This window comes from Bufo gargarizans, chromosome 1 (genome assembly GCF_014858855.1).
Source record: "Bufo gargarizans isolate SCDJY-AF-19 chromosome 1, ASM1485885v1, whole genome shotgun sequence".
In the NCBI taxonomy this organism is placed as follows: Eukaryota; Metazoa; Chordata; class Amphibia; order Anura; family Bufonidae; genus Bufo; species Bufo gargarizans.
The window spans coordinates 545,272,003-545,292,360 of NC_058080.1; the positions used below are offsets into that span (position 1 = coordinate 545,272,003).

The following is a 20,358-nucleotide window of genomic DNA, read 5'->3' on the forward strand; positions in this document are numbered from 1 at the left end:
GAGCGGAAGTGCTGTGTGACTATTGGCTGCCACTCCAGTCGAATGTCTGGATACACCCGGGGCTATGGCAGCTGCCACTGGTAGGCGTGCACAGTCGCGTCAGCGGAGAGCGCGCTCTGTGATTGGTCAGAGACAATTCGGCTTTTAGCGCCAGTTTCGAGGACGCCGCCAGCCGCAGAGATGTTCGTCAGCGACCTCCGTAAGGAGTTTTACGATGTGATAGTAAACCAGGTGAGCGGAGGCTGTGACGTGCTGCACTGTGCCGTCAGAGGGCAGAATAACCGGGCCTAGTCCAGCTGTGGTTACCACCCTAGCCCACTGAATGCAGGGTTCTGGAAGGGGTGACCCAAATCCAGAATGGAACGCTGTCAGGCTGTGTGCCGTACATGAACGGCCTAGAGCCGGTGACAGATTTGCTTGGCATGTTTTCATGACGTAGACTATAGGGGATTTCCTACCAATAAAGAGGGTCCATTCAGTGGCATTGCTAGAAATGCTGTTCCTTCCGTCTATACTGTCACTGTACAGAATTTCATCATGTAATACTGTTGAGGGGGCCCTGACCAAATCTTCTAGCCCTCCTCCTGGATGGGCCCCTTCTGGGTCAGGGCTCCAAAGCAGCCGCTTCCCCTATAGCTACGCCCCTGGGTCAATTCACACCACTGAATGGACCCATTGCAGACCTGTTCATTTCAAAGATACGGACAGCATGCTGTTCCGCAGTCCTGCAAAAAAAATATAGAGCATGTCTTATTCTTGCCCGCAGGAACAGGTATTTTCTATATAGTGTGTTCTGCAAGGCAGACCGCAAAACACAGCAAGGTTGTATGACTGTAAAAAGGATTGAGGCCCCCCCCATCAGCAGTTTGGTTATACCTCTGTCACCCATGTAGTGCATAGAGCTCCGTACTACAGCGTTACTCCCATTGACATCAGTGGGCGCTGCAGTGTTGGGTGCTGTCTGTTACACGGTGAGAAAGCTATAGCCAAACAGCTGACCACTGGGGTTATGGAGAGTTGGACCCCCTCTGATCAGCTAGTGATGGCAACCCCTTGAATATGTATGACTATCTGCAGCCAGGGCGTCATGTACACAACAGTATGTATTTTGCGGGCAGCAAAAAATACGGATGACATCTGTGTGCATTCAGTATTTTGCGGAATGGAATAGCTGGCCCCTGATAGAACAGTACTATCCTTGTCCGTAATGTAGGGCTGCAGAAAAACGACAAAATTACAAAACAAAGCGGTTTATGATTTTACTTAAAAAATTATATTCAAAGGCCATATTAAAACAAATTGTGGATGGCACTGTTATGGAGAGGGGGACCTGTGGATGGCGCTGTTATGGAGAGGGGGACCTGTGGATGGCGCTGTTATGGAGAGGGGGACCTGTGGGTGGCGCTGTTATGGAGAGGGGGACCTGTGGGTGGCGCTGTTATGGAGAGGGGGACCTGTGGGTGGCGCTGTTATGGAGAGGGGGACCTGTGGGTGGCGCTGTTATGGAGAGGGGGACCTGTGGGTGGCGCTGTTATGGAGAGGGGGACCTGTGGGTGGCGCTGTTATGGAGAAGGGGGACCTGTGGGTGGCGCTGTTATGGAGAGGGGGACCTGTGGGTGGCGCTGTTATGGAGAGGGGGACCTGTGGGTGGCGCTGTTATGGAGAGGGGGACCTGTGGGTGGCGCTGTTATGGAGAGGGGGACCTGTGGGTGCGCTGTTATGGAGAGGGGGACCTGTGGGGTGGCGCTGTTATGGAGAGGGGGACCTGTGGGTGGCGCTGTTATGGAGAGGGGGACCTGTGGGTGCGCTGTTATGGAGAGGGGACCTGTGGGTGGCGCTGTTATGGAGAGGGGGACCTGTGGGTGGCGCTGTTATGGAGAGGGGGACCTGTGGGTGGCGCTGTTATGGAGAGGGGGACCTGTGGGTGGCGCTGTTATGGAGAGGGGGACCTGTGGGTGGCGCTGTTATGGAGAGGGGGACCTGTGGGTGGCGCTGTTATGGAGAGGGGGACCTGTGGGTGGCGCTGTTATGGAGAGGGGGACCTGTGGGTGGCGCTGTTATGGAGAGGGGGACCTGTGGGTGGCGCTGTTATGGAGAGGGGGACCTGTGGGTGGCGCTGTTATGGAGAGGGGGACCTGTGGGTGGCGCTGTTATGGAGAGGGGGACCTGTGGGTGGCGCTGTTATGGAGAGGGGGACCTGTGGGTGGCGCTGTTATGGAGAGGGGGACCTGTGGGTGGCGCTGTTATGGAGAGGGGGACCTGTGGGTGGCGCTGTTATGGAGAGGGGGACCTGTGGGTGGCGCTGTTATGGAGAGGGGGACCTGTGGGTGGCGCTGTTATGGAGAGGGGGACCTGTGGGTGGCGCTGTTATGGAGAGGGGGACCTGTGGGTGGCGCTGTTATGGAGAGGGGGACCTGTGGGTGGCGCTGTTATGGAGAGGGGGACCTGTGGGTGGCGCTGTTATGGAGAGGGGGACCTGTGGGTGGCGCTGTTATGGAGAGGGGGACCTGTGGGTGGCGCTGTTATGGAGAGGGGGACCTGTGGGTGGCGCTGTTATGGAGAGGGGGACCTGTGGGTGGCGCTGTTATGGAGAGGGGGACCTGTGGGTGGCGCTGTTATGGAGAGGGGGACCTGTGGGTGGCGCTGTTATGGAGAGGGGGACCTGTGGGTGGCGCTGTTATGGAGAGGGGGACCTGTGGGTGGCGCTGTTATGGAGAGGGGGACCTGTGGGTGGCGCTGTTATGGAGAGGGGGACCTGTGGGTGGCGCTGTTATGGAGAGGGGGACCTGTGGGTGGCGCTGTTATGGAGAGGGGGACCTGTGGGTGGCGCTGTTATGGAGAGGGGGACCTGTGGGTGGCGCTGTTATGGAGAGGGGGACCTGTGGGTGGCGCTGTTATGGAGAGGGGGACCTGTGGGTGGCGCTGTTATGGAGAGGGGGACCTGTGGGTGGCGCTGTTATGGAGAGGGGGACCTGTGGGTGGCGCTGTTATGGAGAGGGGGACCTGTGGGTGGCGCTGTTATGGAGAGGGGGACCTGTGGGTGGCGCTGTTATGGAGAGGGGGACCTGTGGGTGGCGCTGTTATGGAGAGGGGGACCTGTGGGTGGCGCTGTTATGGAGAGGGGGACCTGTGGGTGGCGCTGTTATGGAGAGGGGGACCTGTGGGTGGCGCTGTTATGGAGAGGGGGACCTGTGGGTGGCGCTGTTATGGAGAGGGGGACCTGTGGGTGGCGCTGTTATGGAGAGGGGGACCTGTGGGTGGCGCTGTTATGGAGAGGGGGACCTGTGGGTGGCGCTGTTATGGAGAGGGGGACCTGTGGGTGGCGCTGTTATGGAGAGGGGGACCTGTGGGTGGCGCTGTTATGGAGAGGGGGACCTGTGGGTGGCGCTGTTATGGAGAGGGGGACCTGTGGGTGGCGCTGTTATGGAGAGGGGGACCTGTGGGTGGCGCTGTTATGGAGAGGGGGACCTGTGGGTGGCGCTGTTATGGAGAGGGGGACCTGTGGGTGGCGCTGTTATGGAGAGGGGGACCTGTGGGTGGCGCTGTTATGGAGAGGGGGACCTGTGGGTGGCGCTGTATGGAGAGGGGGACCTGTGGGTGGCGCTGTATGGAGAGGGGGACCTGTGGGTGGCGCTGTTATGGAGAGGGGGACCTGTGGGTGGCGCTGTTATGGAGAGGGGGACCTGTGGGTGGCGCTGTAATGGAGAGGGGGACCTGTGGGTGGCGCTGTATGGAGAGGGGGACCTGTGGGTGGCGCTGTAATGGGGAGGGGGACCTGTGGGTGGCGCTGTTAATGGGGCTGTAATGGGGAGGGGGACCTGTGGGTGGCGCTGTAATGGGGAGGGGGACCTGTGGGTGGCGCTGTAATGGGGAGGGGGACCTGTGGGTGGCGCTGTAATGGGGAGGGGGACCTGTGGGTGGCGCTGTAATGGGGAGGGGGACCTGTGGGTGGCGCTGTAATGGGAGGGGGACCTGTGGGTGGCGCTGTAATGGGGAGGGGGACCTGTGGGTGGCGCTGTAATGGGGAGGGGACCTGTGGGTGGCGCTGTAATGGGAGGGGGACCTGTGGGTGGCGCTGTAATGGGGAGGGGGACCTGTGGGTGGCGCTGTAATGGGGAGGGGGACCTGTGGGTGGCGCTGTAATGGGGAGGGGGACCTGTGGGTGGCGCTGTAATGGGGAGGGGGACCTGTGGGTGGCGCTGTAATGGGGAGGGGGACCTGTGGGTGGCGCTGTAATGGGGAGGGGGACCTGTGGGTGGCGCTGTAATGGGGAGGGGGACCTGTGGGTGGCGCTGTAATGGGGAGGGGGACCTGTGGGTGGCGCTGTAATGGGGAGGGGGACCTGTGGGTGGCGCTGTAATGGGGAGGGGGACCTGTGGGTGGCGCTGTAATGGGGAGGGGGACCTGTGGGTGGCGCTGTAATGGGGAGGGGGACTGTGGGTGGCGCTGTAATGGGGAGGGGGACCTGTGGGTGGCGCTGTAATGGGGAGGGGACCTGTGGGTGGCGCTGTAATGGGGAGGGGGACCTGTGGGTGGCGCTGTAATGGGGAGGGGGACCTGTGGGTGGCGCTGTAATGGGGAGGGGGACCTGTGGGTGGCGCTGTAATGGGGAGGGGGACCTGTGGGTGGCGCTGTAATGGGGAGGGGGACCTGTGGGTGGCGCTGTAATGGGGAGGGGGACCTGTGGGTGGCGCTGTAATGGAGGGGGACCTGTGGGGGCGCTGTAATGGGGAGGGGTGTGGGTGGCGCTGTAATGGGGAGGGGGACCTGTGGGTGGCGCTGTAATGGGGAGGGGGACCTGTGGGTGGCGCTGTAATGGGGAGGGGGACCTGTGGGTGGCGCTGTAATGGGGAGGGGGACCTGTGGGTGGCGCTGTAATGGGGAGGGGGACCTGTGGGTGGCGCTGTAATGGGGAGGGGGACCTGTGGGTGGCGCTGTAATGGGGAGGGGGACCTGTGGGTGGCGCTGTAATGGGGAGGGGGACCTGTGGGTGGCGCTGTAATGGGGAGGGGGACCTGTGGGTGGCGCTGTAATGGGGAGGGGGACCTGTGGGTGGCGCTGTAATGGGGAGGGGGACCTGTGGGTGGCGCTGTAATGGGGAGGGGGACCTGTGGGTGGCGCTGTAATGGGGAGGGGGACCTGTGGGTGGCGCTGTAATGGGGAGGGGGACCTGTGGGTGGCGCTGTAATGGGGAGGGGGACCTGTGGGTGGCGCTGTAATGGGGAGGGGGACCTGTGGGTGGCGCTGTAATGGGGAGGGGGACCTGTGGGTGGCGCTGTAATGGGGAGGGGGACCTGTGGGTGGCGCTGTAATGGGGAGGGGGACCTGTGGGTGGCGCTGTAATGGGGAGGGGGACCTGTGGGTGGCGCTGTAATGGGGAGGGGGACCTGTGGGTGGCGCTGTAATGGGGAGGGGGACCTGTGGGTGGCGCTGTAATGGGGAGGGGGACCTGTGGGTGGCGCTGTAATGGGGAGGGGGACCTGTGGGTGGCGCTGTAATGGGGAGGGGGACCTGTGGGTGGCGCTGTAATGGGGAGGGGGACCTGTGGGTGGCGCTGTAATGGGGAGGGGGACCTGTGGGTGGCGCTGTAATGGGGAGGGGGACCTGTGGGTGGCGCTGTAATGGGGAGGGGGACCTGTGGGTGGCGCTGTAATGGGGAGGGGGACCTGTGGGTGGCGCTGTAATGGGGAGGGGGACCTGTGGGTGGCGCTGTAATGGGGAGGGGGACCTGTGGGTGGCGCTGTAATGGGGAGGGGGACCTGTGGGTGGCGCTGTAATGGGGAGGGGGACCTGTGGGTGGCGCTGTAATGGGGAGGGGGACCTGTGGGTGGCGCTGTAATGGGGAGGGGGACCTGTGGGTGGCGCTGTAATGGGGAGGGGGACCTGTGGGTGGCGCTGTAATGGGGAGGGGGACCTGTGGGTGGCGCTGTAATGGGGAGGGGGACCTGTGGGTGGCGCTGTAATGGGGAGGGGGACCTGTGGGTGGCGCTGTAATGGGGAGGGGGACCTGTGGGTGGCGCTGTAATGGGGAGGGGGACCTGTGGGTGGCGCTGTAATGGGGAGGGGGACCTGTGGGTGGCGCTGTAATGGGGAGGGGGACCTGTGGGTGGCGCTGTAATGGGGAGGGGGACCTGTGGGTGGCGCTGTAATGGGGAGGGGGACCTGTGGGTGGCGCTGTAATGGGCATAACAGTGCACATATCCCTTTCCCCATAACAGCCCCGGCCCTGCTGCTCACAGCAGACTAATCACTCACTGCATCTTTATTTTACCTTACAATCGTGACGCTCCAGTAACAACTAACAGGCAGAGCGGAGGGCGGCGTAACGTCACTTACGTGACGCACCTGCTCCGCCCACTTTATGAATGAAGGAGGCGGAGCAGGCGCATCACATGAGTAAGTGACGTTACGCCGCCCTTCGCTCTGCCTATTACTGGAGCGTCATTGTAAGGTAAAATAAAGATGCAGTGACTTAAAGTAAACCGCCCGCATAGCAACGAATCGGCGATTTATTCGATAACTGGATTCGTCGACAACGAAGCCAGTAATCGATTACATCGATTAATCGTTGCAGCCCTACCGTAATGCGGACACTAATAGTACAGATATACGGAAAACGGAATGCACACTGACTACCTTCCGTGTTTTTTTTATTTTATTTTTTGCACGGATCCGTTAAAATGAATGGTTCCCCATACAGTCCGCAAAAAAAAAACGGAACGGACACAGAATATACGTTCGTGTGCATGAGCCCTAAGGCTAGTTTCACAGGAGCGCTAGAGATTGGGCACAGAACAGCCTGCCGGATCTCTCTGCATTACCGGAAGCTTGAAAGTTTCCGTCCAGCCCCATTATCTAATTAGATCCGGCTGCAATATGGCAAATATGCTGGGAAATCGGCCAGCAAAAAAAACTGTGCCTGGCACTGATGTTGGTCTCCTGCTGTAATGGCTGGCATTAGAGATAACTGTGATTCCGTCTTTGATGCTGTGATTAATAGCAACCGTGGCAGTTAGGTCTCATGCACACGAATGCAATGTGTTTTGTGGTCCGCAAATTGCGGATTTACGAAACACTGATGTTGGCTGTGTGCGTTCTGCAATTTGCCCTGATAGAAATGCCTGTTCTTGTCCGCAAAACGGACAAGAATGGTACATGTTAGATAGATATAGATATATATCTATCTATCTATCTATCTATCTATCATATCATATATCTTGTGGGGCCAAGGAACAGATGCGGACAGCACACAGGCATTCACATGATAGAATTTTTGTACCGCATCCGATCTGCATTTATTATTTTTTTCAGACCAGATTTGGACCCATTCATTCCAATAGGGCTGCAAAAGGGGTGCACCGCACACTGCTATCTGTTCGTTCTGCAGCTCCTCAAAAAATTAGAACGTGATTTATTCCTGTCCATTTTGAGGACAAGAATAGGCATTTCTAACGAATGGTGGTACGTACTGATCTGCAATATGCAGACCGCAAAACAGATACGGTCACGTGTAGGCCTGAAACGATTACTGTAATCGATTAACTCGACACAAAAAAATCCTCCATGCAAATTTTTTACATCGATTTGTTTGTGCCGTGTGAGTAAAGAGCTTGCTATAACTCGCGCTCCCTGGTCGCCCGCACAGCGCTGCACTGGATCTTGATAAGTGCGCACTATAACCTGATGCTCTGGTATGTCAGGTCTCAGTGCAGCGCGTGAAGAAGAGGATGGAAGATCTCTAGAGTGTTGGCAGCAGCCCTACAGGAAAGGTTAGTATTGTAGTTCACTGGTACTGCAGCTGGGCACTGATGGCTAGGAGATGGAGTGGGGGAACTGATGGCATTGGGGGAGGAGCTGGTGGCACTTGGGGTGGGACTAATGGCAGGGGGGTCTGAGTTTTTATTAAAAAAAACGGTTGATTAGTTTGGTTAATCATTGGATTAATCTGTAGAATACTTGCTTAATCACTAAAATAATCGATAGCTAGTTATGTGGTTAAGATTTGGGGGGTATTATCTCTCCTTGCGGAGAGTGCCTTAGTCGGCGGGAAGTCAATGTTCAACCCGTTAACTAGCCCTTGAGCCGTTACTGATAATAAATCAGCGTCTTACTTGCAGACTGCTGTTTCGGGGTGATTTCCCCTCATCAGTGCAGAGCGTACTGGCTTTAACTGGGTGAGAGGCCTAGTTGAGGATTCTGGGGACATTATTTCTCCTTATGGAGAGTGCCTTAATCGGTGTAAGGAGACTTAGACCATACATGCTCCTCTGGAATTCTGTGAAGAAAGGGATGCAAATGAGCTCTTAACAAGCTCTGCCTCGGATGCCACCAGATGTAAGGCAACGATCCTATAAGTCAGTGTTTGACCCTTTAAACGGGCCTTGAGACATATAATCCAAGTCCTGTCTCAATGCCTATTTAAAAGGGTCGAACATAGACTTGGGCCCCTTTCAGACGAGCGATTTCCACGCTCTGGACTTGCAGTGTGAGTATGCGGCAGCTCCTGTCCTGACCTCCCAGCACTGCCGGAGTCACATAGCATTATATTGATTTGATGCTATGTAACCCTTAGGCCCCCTTCACATGGGTGTCGCGGGTGAGGGCTGGAAGAGAGATGCAGGTGCGTTCAGGGAAAATCATGCTAGTAGGCACGCAATTTCAGTCAGTTTTGACTGTGATTGCGTTCCTTTCAATTTTTTCCACGCGAGTGCAATGCGTTATGCACGCATGTGAGAAAAAAACTGAATGTGGTACCCGAACCCGGACTTCACTGAAGTTTGGCTTCTGTAAATTGTATTATATATTTCATCATAACATGGTAATGTCAATTGAAGGTTAAAAAATAATAAACACAACTCGCCTCATCCTCTTGATCTCGCAGCCATCATCACCTTCTTTCTTATTCTTTCAGGACCTGCAAAAGGACCTTTTGATGTAATCGTGCTCCCCATGTGGTGACGTCAGCGCAGGTCCTGCTGAATGAAGATAGACGGATCTCACCCGTTTGAAAGGGGCCTTACAGTTCTGGAATGTGTTGTATAACACTAACACAATGCTGTCAGTTTTATCCAATACATTCCAGACTGTGAGGCCCCTTGCAGATGAGCGTAAGTGGATTAGATCCAAATGCGTTCAGTGAAAAATGTGCATTCAGTTTTGTATGCAATCGTGTTCAGTTTTTATCACACGGGTGCAATGTGATTGAATGAGTTTTGCATTAAAACGTGCAAAAAACTGAAGGTTTACAAACATCTCTTAGCAACTATCCGTTAAAAATGCATCGCATCAGCACTTGCTTAAGGATGCGATTTTTCACGCATCCCCCATTTACTTCTATGCGCCAAGCTTTGTGTGAAAATCGCAGTATATAGAACATACTGCGATTTTCACACAACGCACGTTCGCATCACGCATTGCACCTGTGCGGAATACTCGCTCGTGTGAAAGGGGCCTAAGGGTTACATAGCATCATAAATCAATATAATGCTATGTGACCCCCGGCAGTGCTGGGAGTTCAGGCCAGTTGCCTCACTGTGAGTCCGCAGTGTGACACCCGCTCGTCTGAAAGGGGCCTTGGGCCTCTTTCACATGAGTGTGACAGATTAGGTCAGGATGCGGTCAGGGAAACTTGCACCATTTTGTAAGGAAGTTTTGTCTGCAATTGCGTTCAGTTTCTTCCACGCAAGTGCAATGCTTTTTGATGCGTTTTTCACTTGCGTGATAAAAAAAAACGGAAGGTTTACAAACTACTCCTAGCAACCATCAGTGAAAATTGCGTTTTTCACTGAACTCATTCATTTCTGTGGGGCAAGGGCTGCGATTTCTCACAACGCAGAACTGATGCGTGAAAAAAAACTCATGTACAAAGAGCCATTGAAATGAATGGGTCAGGATTTAGTGTGGGTGCTATGCGTTCACGTCGTGCATTTCACCTTAGGGTGTGCTCAGTGCTGTCAGACACTTCTAAAGAGAACACTAGTGTGACGAGACACTCTCGCCACATTGCATTGGAGAAGCCTGGTTGCCCGCCTGCTCCCTTTAGACTATGGCCCCATGTTGAAACTCTTGATTTTCCCCTGCAAAGACATGAGAGCCGGGTCATTTGGTACTTGCCCTATTTGAACAGTGATACCCCAGATAGCTATGCCATGGAGCCCATTCGGCTAACAAAAGACTTTGGCTCCATGGCAATTCTTCTGTATTCGTGTAGTTTGAGTGCCATTCACCTACTAATATGCACTCAGACCTGAGCTATCTGGGGATGTTATATGTCTGTTTACTGTAATGTAGGGGTGGGCGATATGGCCTAAAATCTATATTGCAATATAATTTTAAGCATGTGCGATATATATCACGATATATTGTATATTTCGGGATTGGGGGTTAAACTTTATTTATTTTTTAACTTTTTATTTAATAACTATTAGCTTCCTTTAGTGGTTAGAACCCTTGTCCTATTCACCCTGATGGAGCTCTATTAAGGTGAATAGGACTTCACAATGTCCCTGTGCTCTGTGCACACGGCAGCAGGGAGCTTACCATGGCAGCCAGGGCTTCTGTAGTGCCCTAGCTGCCATGGTAACAGATGATCGGAACCCTGCGATTACACTGCTGGGTCTCCGATCAGAAGCTGCCACCCAGAGGCCACTGCCACCAATGATTTCATCGTGTGGAGGGGGGGGGGCGCAATTAATATACTTAGAGGGGGAGTAGAAGGGAGGGGCTGTGGCCACTGCGCCCCCCAATGAATATAGTTAATATGCCTAAATACAAACGTAGCCTGCATGTGCCGGCCATATCCCATACCTGGCCATGTCCCCCAGAGCCAGTGACATCGCTATACTTACTTTTCCTGCAAGGTGCTCGGCGGTCTGACGCTGTGTGCACGCCAGTCCCTGGCCGCTACAGTTCAGCGCGGAGTCGGAGGCACGGAGCGGTGAGAATTCTAGTCTATTCACTACCGCTCCGTGGTCATATCGCGGTCCGACGATATGGACAAAATCTGTATCGTTGCACAGATTCATATCGTCCATATCGCATATATCGCCCACCCCTACTGTAATGGTTGTGTATTTGAATAGTGATTTCTGTCCTATTGTCCCCATGTGTATGGTGGCGATTTCCCTTTGTCCTGAGAGATAATTGAATTACTCCTGTCTCCAGGGCAGAGAGGAGGAAACCAGGATGCATTGTGGGGATGTATTGTCTGTCCTGTGTCCTTATCTGTCCTGTGTCAGTCCTCCATCTGGTCCCCCTAGGGGAGTGTCCACCAGATGGGGACCTGCATAAATACGGGCGGGTAGCCCTCAGTAAATAGAGATTCTGATTTACCCTCAACACAGAGCTTGGTCTTTTTTTTTTTTTGGGGGGAGAGATTTATTGTATGCTGTTCCAGTTCGACTGCTAGGAGTGTAAACCTTTCATATCGTTTTTCCTATTTGGCTCTATGCAGTGGTTTCTAGTTCGGGAGATTGGTGTCTTTAGTAGCTGCCTTTGCATCTGGAAAGGGAATATCTCTTAAACAGCATTTACCCCCTTTTATGCCCGTAGTGCCGTTACAACTAGAAAATTGGAGGGGGGGGGGGGGCTATTATTGAAGAGGCAATCCGCTTGTATCATTTTTTATCTCAGAGTTTACGGTCACGACGAGGTGTGGGAGGGAACACCACACCAAACACAAGAGGGTGGGAAAGGTATCTGGCCAAGAAGCTAGGGGGAGGAAATGAATCCTGACCCTAGCCCTGACTGCTAACCGAATGAATGGACCTCAGTGGTAGGACCGTTCATTCCCTAGAACCTAAAGCCTGACTACCCTGTAATGCCCTGAGGTAGTGATAGGGCCCAAAGATGAACCTTTCCTTAAGCTGAAGGAACATGGGTCTTGACTCAGACCAGATACCAGAAGGCAGGGAAAACACAATACAAATACAAAGAAATGAGACGCTTAACTGCCGAAGTAGAAAAAAGAGGAGACAACACACACCAGTTCTTCCACTTGCAAATGAAGCTATACACCGCAAGGAGTGAAGGGAGTAGCCAGACTTGAATAGTAATGACCACTATGCTGCACTTGACTAGAGGTGTGGTCATTACCATTAACAAAAAATGTGAAATTAAAAGAGGCTGTCGGATGACATCACGTGCAGACAGCCTCTCCGACCTTCTAACACCTAGCCTGGGAGTGACCGTGACATTTACGTAGGCTAAAAAGCCATCAGTGAAAAATTCTCAGGAAACGCAATAGAAACATCACTAATTAATTTCATGAAGAATACAAAAAACCCACAGTGTGCTGAAAAGAAAAATGAGGAACAATACATCGTCACATGGTGATAGAGCCCCACACGGAGGGTGGATTCATTGCGGTAAACCAAAGCTGTGGCCAGAAAGATGGTCTGAAAAATAAGTGTATTGTGGAAAGAGATTAATTTTTATTGTTTTAGGCTGCTCAAACTATTTTTGCCTTTCATGTTACAAGTAAAATGTGATCTAAATTACAAGTGTTCATTTGCGCCTTATCACTTTGATTGTTACTGACTGACCAACCCTTCCTGTTTTGTTTCTATATATTTGCCTTATTTGTACATGTTTGTCATTATATTAATAAAAATCTATTTCACCAATTTACAAAGCTTCTTTAATTTGTTCAGGAGTCTCCCTAAAGGTAGAAAGTGTAATAAAATACAATCTTTACTTAACCATTTCATTCCCCCTCTGTCCTTTCTGCTGGGATTTGTTTACTTGGCTGCAGCGGGTTGTCGGACTTGTCACAATTGATAGACAAACAGGGTGGCATGCACATATACCACAAACAAATCCCAGTGGGGAGCACCAAGGTATACTGCTGGGTGCAGAGGCGGATGACATGAGAGTGTAACATTTTTTTATTATATTATGACACTTCCTGCCTTTAGGGAGCTTTCTGAATAACTTGGATAAGCCCCTTTAAAGGGAACCTGTCACCGGTTTTATGGTGTCCTAACTAAGGGCAACATAAATAAGTGACTGATTATTTTAGCACTTTCTTTAATTGACCCAGTCAATCTGCCAACATCTTGTATGTAAAAGCTCCAGCTGATAATGATGAGTCATGAATATTCATGAGCTCCTGACTCTCCCCGCCCACCTGCTGCTGATTGACAGTTTGTTTCCATAGGAATCAGCAGCAGGTGGGCAGGGGAGTGGCTATATCTCTGAATTAAATATACACTGGACTCAATGACATCACGCCGGACTCGAATCGGCTCATTAGCATGCGGCATCTTTGTGTGTATATTATGAGGTAACCATCTGTCACACCAGTAAGTGAATACATCTAAGGTACTTTTTAGTAGTTAATGATTGTATATAATTAGTTAGATTATAATCAAATATCCACATGACAGGTTCCCTTTAAGTCTGTGTGTAAGCAGATATAAAGTACAATTATCTTTAACTTTTTTGCTCCATTTCTTTACACTTTCCAGCGCGTGCTTCTTCTCGTCGCTCCTGATGTTGATGCTTTGTGTGCATGTAAAATACTGCAGGTAAGTGCATTTATTGAATCCTGTCTTTTTAGGCTTTATGCATGTGAACATATCACATCGCAGCCTGAATTCTGTATAATTGGCATCAATAAGCTGGGTTGGATTCCAGCAGAGGAATCCAGGGAAAACCTCTTAGGCTGGTTTCACACGGGCATTGTGGGAAAAGATGCGGGAGCATGCGCAATTTTTTTTTTCCCCCCGTGAGTGCAAAGCGTTTTAATGCGTTTTGCACGCGCATGAGCAAAATCTGCATGTTTGGTACCCTGACCCGGACTTATTCACAAAAGTTCGGGTTTGAGATCAGTATTCTGTAAATGTTATTTTACCTTACAACATGGTTGTAAGGGAAAATAATAGCATTCTTTAATACAGAATGCTTAGTAGAAGATTTTCCCTTTATAAGTGGATAGACTTTCATCCTAGCAACCATGCGTGAAAATCACATCGCATCTGCACTTGCTTGCGGATGCTTGCGATTTTCATGCAGCCCTTTTCACTTTGCGTGAAAAACGCACAATATAGATTTTATTTATTTTTCTTTTTTTTCCACGCAGTGCACAAGTGATGTGTGAAAATCACCGCTCATGTGCGCAGCCCCATAGAAATGAATGGGTCCGGATTCAGTGTGGGTGCAATGCGTTCACCTCACGCATTGTACCCGCGCAGAAAACTCGCCTGTGTGAAAGGGGCCTAAATATAGCGTGTCTGTGGGATGTGTTTTCCACACTTCCTATGCACATATGCATCTTGGCTTCTGATCAGATCCATTGTACAGGAAATCCTAACTGCGTCCCACAAACCCAATTGACTTGTATGTTAACAGACTCTTATGAGTGCATCTTCACATAACTTGAAGCTTTCCTGTGTCTTCCTGCAGGTATGACAATGTTCTGTATTTGACTAGCAAGTTTTTCTTTCCTTTAGACATTTCTATATTTGATGGGGGTCATTACCAAAGATCACTTTTACATAAAGAAGTTGCAAGACCCCTTCTTGTGACCCTTTTTGCCTGTGCAACAGTATTTTGTCGCACAGGTGTGTTTGACCTTCTTTCCACTTGTAAGTGTCAGGGACCCACATCGGCCCCGGCGAATTTACTATCATTTACGTGCACAAACTGCCATAGATGCACCTAATTTATGATGAGGCGCATGCCTCTACATAAATTATGTGCATCCTCTGGCAGTGCAGGGGGGAATCAAGGACCAGCATAAGCCAACAGTCTTTGTACATAACCCCTCGTTATGTTTAAATCACTGTTACCCCTTGTGACTTTTGTTGGCAAGAAGGTGGCACTGATCTGAATGCTCAGTCAATCTGAACTGTGAGTCTGAAATAAGGGCTCATTGACCCAACCGTAGGCTGTCTGTGCCCATATATATGGACACCAGCCATGTGAATCACTGATGCTGACCTGTTGACTTGGTCTGCAAGATGTGGTGCAGAGCAGAAGCTCGGATCGTACTTACTAAGTGCTTCCATGGGCTTAAAGGGGTTGTCCCACTTCATTAAATAGGGTTACATTAAATCATTGCCCCCCACTGAATATTTCTTCTAATACATGTCATAAAAAAAAACATAGCATTTAGCCTAAAAACACTACTTTCACTCCCCTTTGTTTGTGCTGGTATCCCATGGATACGGCCGCATCTTGCCGGCCGCATCCATGCCGCACCTGCGCACTGGTAACTATTGCGATCCTACAGCCGGCCTCACTCACACTGTGAGCGCGCACGTCACATAGTTCTGCGCATGCGCGGGCGCCCGATCATATCAATGTATTACTGTTTTCTTGTAGCAGGAGGGAGCGCACTGCGTCATAGCAACCGAGGACGCCGTGCGCTCCATCCTGCTGCCGGAATACAGTGATACACTGCTATGATCTATAAGAGATGATGACATGATGTGCTGCTAATAAACATTGAGTGCGCCCCCCCCCCCCCCCCCCAGTATAATAAACATTGGTGGCGCAGTGGGAAGTGCCAATGAGGGTTAAAAAAATAAATAAAAAATTAACTCGCCTCCACCAATTTATCGCGCAGCTGCCGGTCTCCTGTTCTTGCTTCAGGACCTGTGGTGACGTCACTGAGCTAATCACATGGTCCATTACCATGGTGATGGATCATATGATGTACCATGTGATGACCACAGTGATGTCACCACAGGTCCTTTGACAGGTCCTAAAGAAAGAACAGGAGACCGTCAGCTGCGCGATCAATTGGTGGAGGTGAGTTAATTATTTTTTTTTATAACCCTCATTGGCACTTCCCACCGCCACCAATGTTTATTATACTGGTGGGGGGCCGCACTCAATGTTTATTATACTGGGGGGGGGGCCCCGCACTCAATGTATATTATACTGGGGGGGGGGGGGGGGGCCCCCGCACTCAATGTATATTATACTGGGGGGGGGGGGGCCCCCGCACTCAATGTATATTATACTGGGGGGGGGGGGCCCCCGCACTCAATGTATATTATACTGGGGGGGGGGGGCCCCCGCACTCAATGTATATTATACTGGGGGGGGGGGGGGCCCCCGCACTCAATGTATATTATACTGGGGGGGGGGGCCCCCGCACTCAATGTATATTATACTGGGGGGGGGGGGCCCCCGCACTCAATGTATATTATACTGGGGGGGGGGGGCCCCGCACTCAATGTATATTATACTGGGGGGGGGGGGGCCCCCGCACTCAATGTATATTATACTGGGGGGGGGGGGGGCCCCCGCACTCAATGTATATTATACTGGGGGGGGGGGGGCCCCGCACTCAATGTATATTATACTGGGGGGGGGGGGCCCCCCGCACTCAATGTATATTATACTGGGGGGGGGGGGGGCCCCCCGCACTCAATGTATATTATACTGGGGGGGGGGGCCCCCCGCACTCAATGTATATTATACTGGGGGGGGGCCCCCGCACTCAATGTATATTATACTGGGGGGGGGGGCCCCCCGCACTCAATGTATATTATACTGGGGGGGGCCCCCCGCACTCAATGTATATTATACTGGGGGGGGCCCCCCGCACTCAATGTATATTATACTGGGGGGGGCCCCCCGCACTCAATGTATATTATACTGGGGGGGGGGGGCCCCGCACTCAATGTATATTATACTGGGGGGGGGGGGCCCCGCACTCAATGTATATTATACTGGGGGGGGGCCCCGCACTCAATGTATATTATACTGGGGGGGGGCCCCGCACTCAATGTATATTATACTGGGGGGGGGCCCCGCACTCAATGTATATTATACTGGGGGGGGGGGGGCCCCCCGCACTCAATGTATATTATACTGGGGGGGGGGGGGGGCCCCCCGCACTCAATGTATATTATACTGGGGGGGGGGGGCCCCCCGCACTCAATGTGTATTATACTGGGGGGGGGGGGGCCCCCCGCACTCAATGTATATTATACTGGGGGGGGGGGGCCCCCCGCACTCAATGTATATTATACTGGGGGGGGGCCCCGCACTCAATGTTTATTATACTGGGGGGGGGCCTCACATACATTGTCGGCTCCAGAAGGATGACTCATCCACATGAACGAGCACGCAAGGACTGAGCTCTCAGGGTGAGTCATGAGGAGGCGTGGCCGGCCTTCACTCAACTGCCGGAGCCAAACCAGGAAGTTATCAGGACATTTACTGCTGGTAAGATTGAAAAAGCAAAGTGGGACAACCCCTTTAAGGGTCCATTCCTCCACACCTCAAATGATAGGACATGTCCTATCTTTTGCTGTATGTTGCAGATCGTGGTCCCATTCAAGTCAAAGGGTCCATGCCTCAATGCGACATTCACACAGCCGGTGCCCATGCATTGCAGACTGCAGTTTGCAGTACTCAAATGGGCACAGACTGCTTGTGGTCATGTGAATGAGCCCTTACTCAGATGAAGCTTATATTATGATGTTGGGGTACTTTCACACGCAGAGAATTCCGGCAGGCAGTTCTGTCGCTGGAACTGCCTGCCGGATCCATCAAAACGTATGCAAACTGATGGCAATTGTCAGCCGAATCCTGATTCGTGTGACAAATGCATTGAAATGCCGGATCTGTCTCTCCGTGTCATCCGGCATAATTTTTATTTTATTTTTTCCCTTTTTTTTCATTTTTGCGGTCTGAGCATGCGCAGACTGCTATTCCGGAACACTCTGGGCCGGATCTGGCATTAATGCATGTCAATGGGAAAAATGCTATCAAGGGTTCCGGAATTATCTCCGTCCTGAAAAGGCAAAAAGACTGAACTGCAGACATCCTGATGCATCCTGAACGGATTGCTCTCCATTCAGAATGAAGTAGGATAAAACTGATCAGTTCTTTTCCGGATTTGAGCCCCTCGGACGTAACTCAATGCCGGAAAAGAATAACGCTAGTGTGGAAGTACCCTTAGACGCCTGATCCATGGCATTTTGATTAAAATGTTTTTTTTCATCAGGCTTTATTTCAGTGTGACCATGTCCAGTATACATTAGTTCCAGTTTCTACTTGGCAAGAACTTGAAATAGTTTTCCTTGAGCACAAAGAACAGGTACGTTGTTTGTACAATTAGAAATGTAGGGTATGTTTCACCAAAGTATTAGACCCAGATATGATCTTCAGGAAAATCGCCTTCCCTGGCTCTTGCCTGAAAGGTAAAGAAAGGCATTGCATAAAGTACACGAGACACTGTTTGAGATTTCAAGAAAAAATATCTATTTGCTGATTTCCATTTAAAATCTGAAACTTTACTGGCCAGAAATCTGTTTTGTCAGACTTGCCTCAATTGATTTAAAATTTATAGTACTTTAATAAAAGTTTGAGTCCTTGTCTGGAGGCTTTATGCACAATGCCCTTATTAGTGTTATGACTGTTATTACAGAATCCATCTTTAGAAGCATAAGTCACGACTGTAAAAGGCTTTGTGGTAACTATTTATTTTGTAACTTTTTTTTTTTTCAGTTTCGTTATTTTGCTCTCCTCAATTGTGGTGCAAATGTTGATCTTTTGGAGACTCTGCAACCACAGGAAGAGGCAGTCTTCTTCATATGTGACACCCACAGACCGATAGATGTAGTAAATGTATACAATGACACCCAGGTATGTCTGACATCTGGAATGGCTGATAATGGATATCTTTAGCACGTTCTTTTTGTATCACAATCATCATAATCATCATGAATAATCATTCCTTGCGTTTTCTACAGATAAAGTTGCTTATTAAACAGGACGATGATCTGGAAATACCGGCCTATGATGACATTTTCCGAGATGATGAAGATGACGAGGATGAAGACGATTCTGGGAATGAAAGTGAAGGCTCTGAGCCTTCTGGAAAAAGGAGACGTTTTGATGAGGTACAGTTTGTCCAAAATAGGTCTGCTATTTAACCCTTTCATAACCAGGGCTGTTTTGGGCCTTCACGACCAAAGGAAAATTTCAAATTTTTTTTTTTTTTTTAAGGACACAGCAGCTTTCTTATAGAATATTGGAGTGTATATACTAAAATTTACTGATCTTATTCTGGAATAATGGTCATAAATAGGAAACCAGTTTTTCGGCTGCGTTTCAAACTGTTCTGTATCTTGATATTGATGGCATAGCTTTACAATAAGCCATCAATATTGGATCAGAAAGGGTCCCACACCTGATTGGCTGTTTCGGAATAGCTTCGGCACCCGAACTACACAGCTCCTTTCATTGTGTACTGGATGAAGCTGGTTACTGCTGCTATTTAAGTGAATGGGAGTGGCGCTGCAGTAACCAACATCAGAGCCATGTTGGTCCACTGAGTTTTTCTGGAACTGGAACTATTCCAGAACAGCTGATTGATGTGTTGTTGGGTGTCAGACCCCTGCCAGTCAGATTTAATGACCCGTCCTAGGGATAAGCCATCAATATTAGGCCTCATGTACACGGCCGAGAGCGGACCGTGGAAACCCAGCTGGGATTCCTCCTGACAGCATGAGCGCACGGTGTTATTGGTTGCTATGACGCTGTGTGCTCCCTGCTGCCGCCACAGTACAGTAATACACTGGTATAGATCATACCAGTGTATTACTGTATTGCGGCGGCAGCAGGGAGCACACGGCGTCATAGCAACCAATGACGCCGTGCGCTCATGCTGTCAGGAGGAATCCCGGCCGGGTTTCCACGGTCCGCTCTCGGCCGCGGATCACGGCCGTGTACATGAGGCCTAAAGGAAATACTAGACAGCCCTTTTTAAGGTAGTTTGTTCAATTAATATTTACCCTCAAAATCAAGCCTCTTTTTCTCCCATAAATAGCAATGTCAAATATGTGTGACGTCATCATAGCATAGGGCTGGTCGGTTTTTGCCAAAAAAATATACAATTTTCAATGTAAGAATGATTGAGACTTCTCTGCTTATTTTATTCTTGCAATAACTTTTTATTTATCAATGTAACTAAGCGTGGATGTATGTGCACATATACCAGTATATTTCTGCACATTAGACAGACTTGGACATTTGGTGGTATGAACTTTAAGGCTCTGTCAGGGATGATGGCCATGTGTCTGATGCTTGCTGTCAGGGGGATGTTCCTCACACAGTCATATCGGCAGCGCGGGCACACCTCTCCTGACACTCAGGCCTTCACCTTTCACACAATCCAATCATTAACAATTATGGCCCTGAGATAATTTATAACCATGGGGCACTGAGCACAAGACAGGTGATTAGCGGGATGAGGAGTATCTGGCACAACCACGCTCGCAGCGCACATAGCGCTAAAAACAAATACCCTAGTTTATCTTTACATGTATAGCTCTCCCTTACCTTTAGACAACTCCTCTGTACATGTTCTGTAAGCATCAAAGTAAAGAAATTTAT

At 50.8% G+C, this 20,358-nt stretch overlaps 1 protein-coding gene across 1 annotated transcript in view; it reads left to right on the top strand.

The window, feature by feature from the left end:
- Positions 1-95: 95 nt before the first annotated feature.
- The window catches only part of CDC45 (cell division cycle 45), a 72,022-nt gene continuing 51,759 nt past the window's right edge, over positions 96-20,358 (top strand). The window contains exons 1-5 of the mRNA XM_044289899.1: positions 96-231; positions 13,467-13,526; positions 17,966-18,058; positions 18,469-18,606; positions 18,714-18,863. Coding sequence (XP_044145834.1) covers positions 181-231; positions 13,467-13,526; positions 17,966-18,058; positions 18,469-18,606; positions 18,714-18,863 — 492 coding nt within the window. The 5' untranslated portion in view covers positions 96-180. The remainder of the gene's footprint in view (positions 232-13,466; positions 13,527-17,965; positions 18,059-18,468; positions 18,607-18,713; positions 18,864-20,358) is intronic.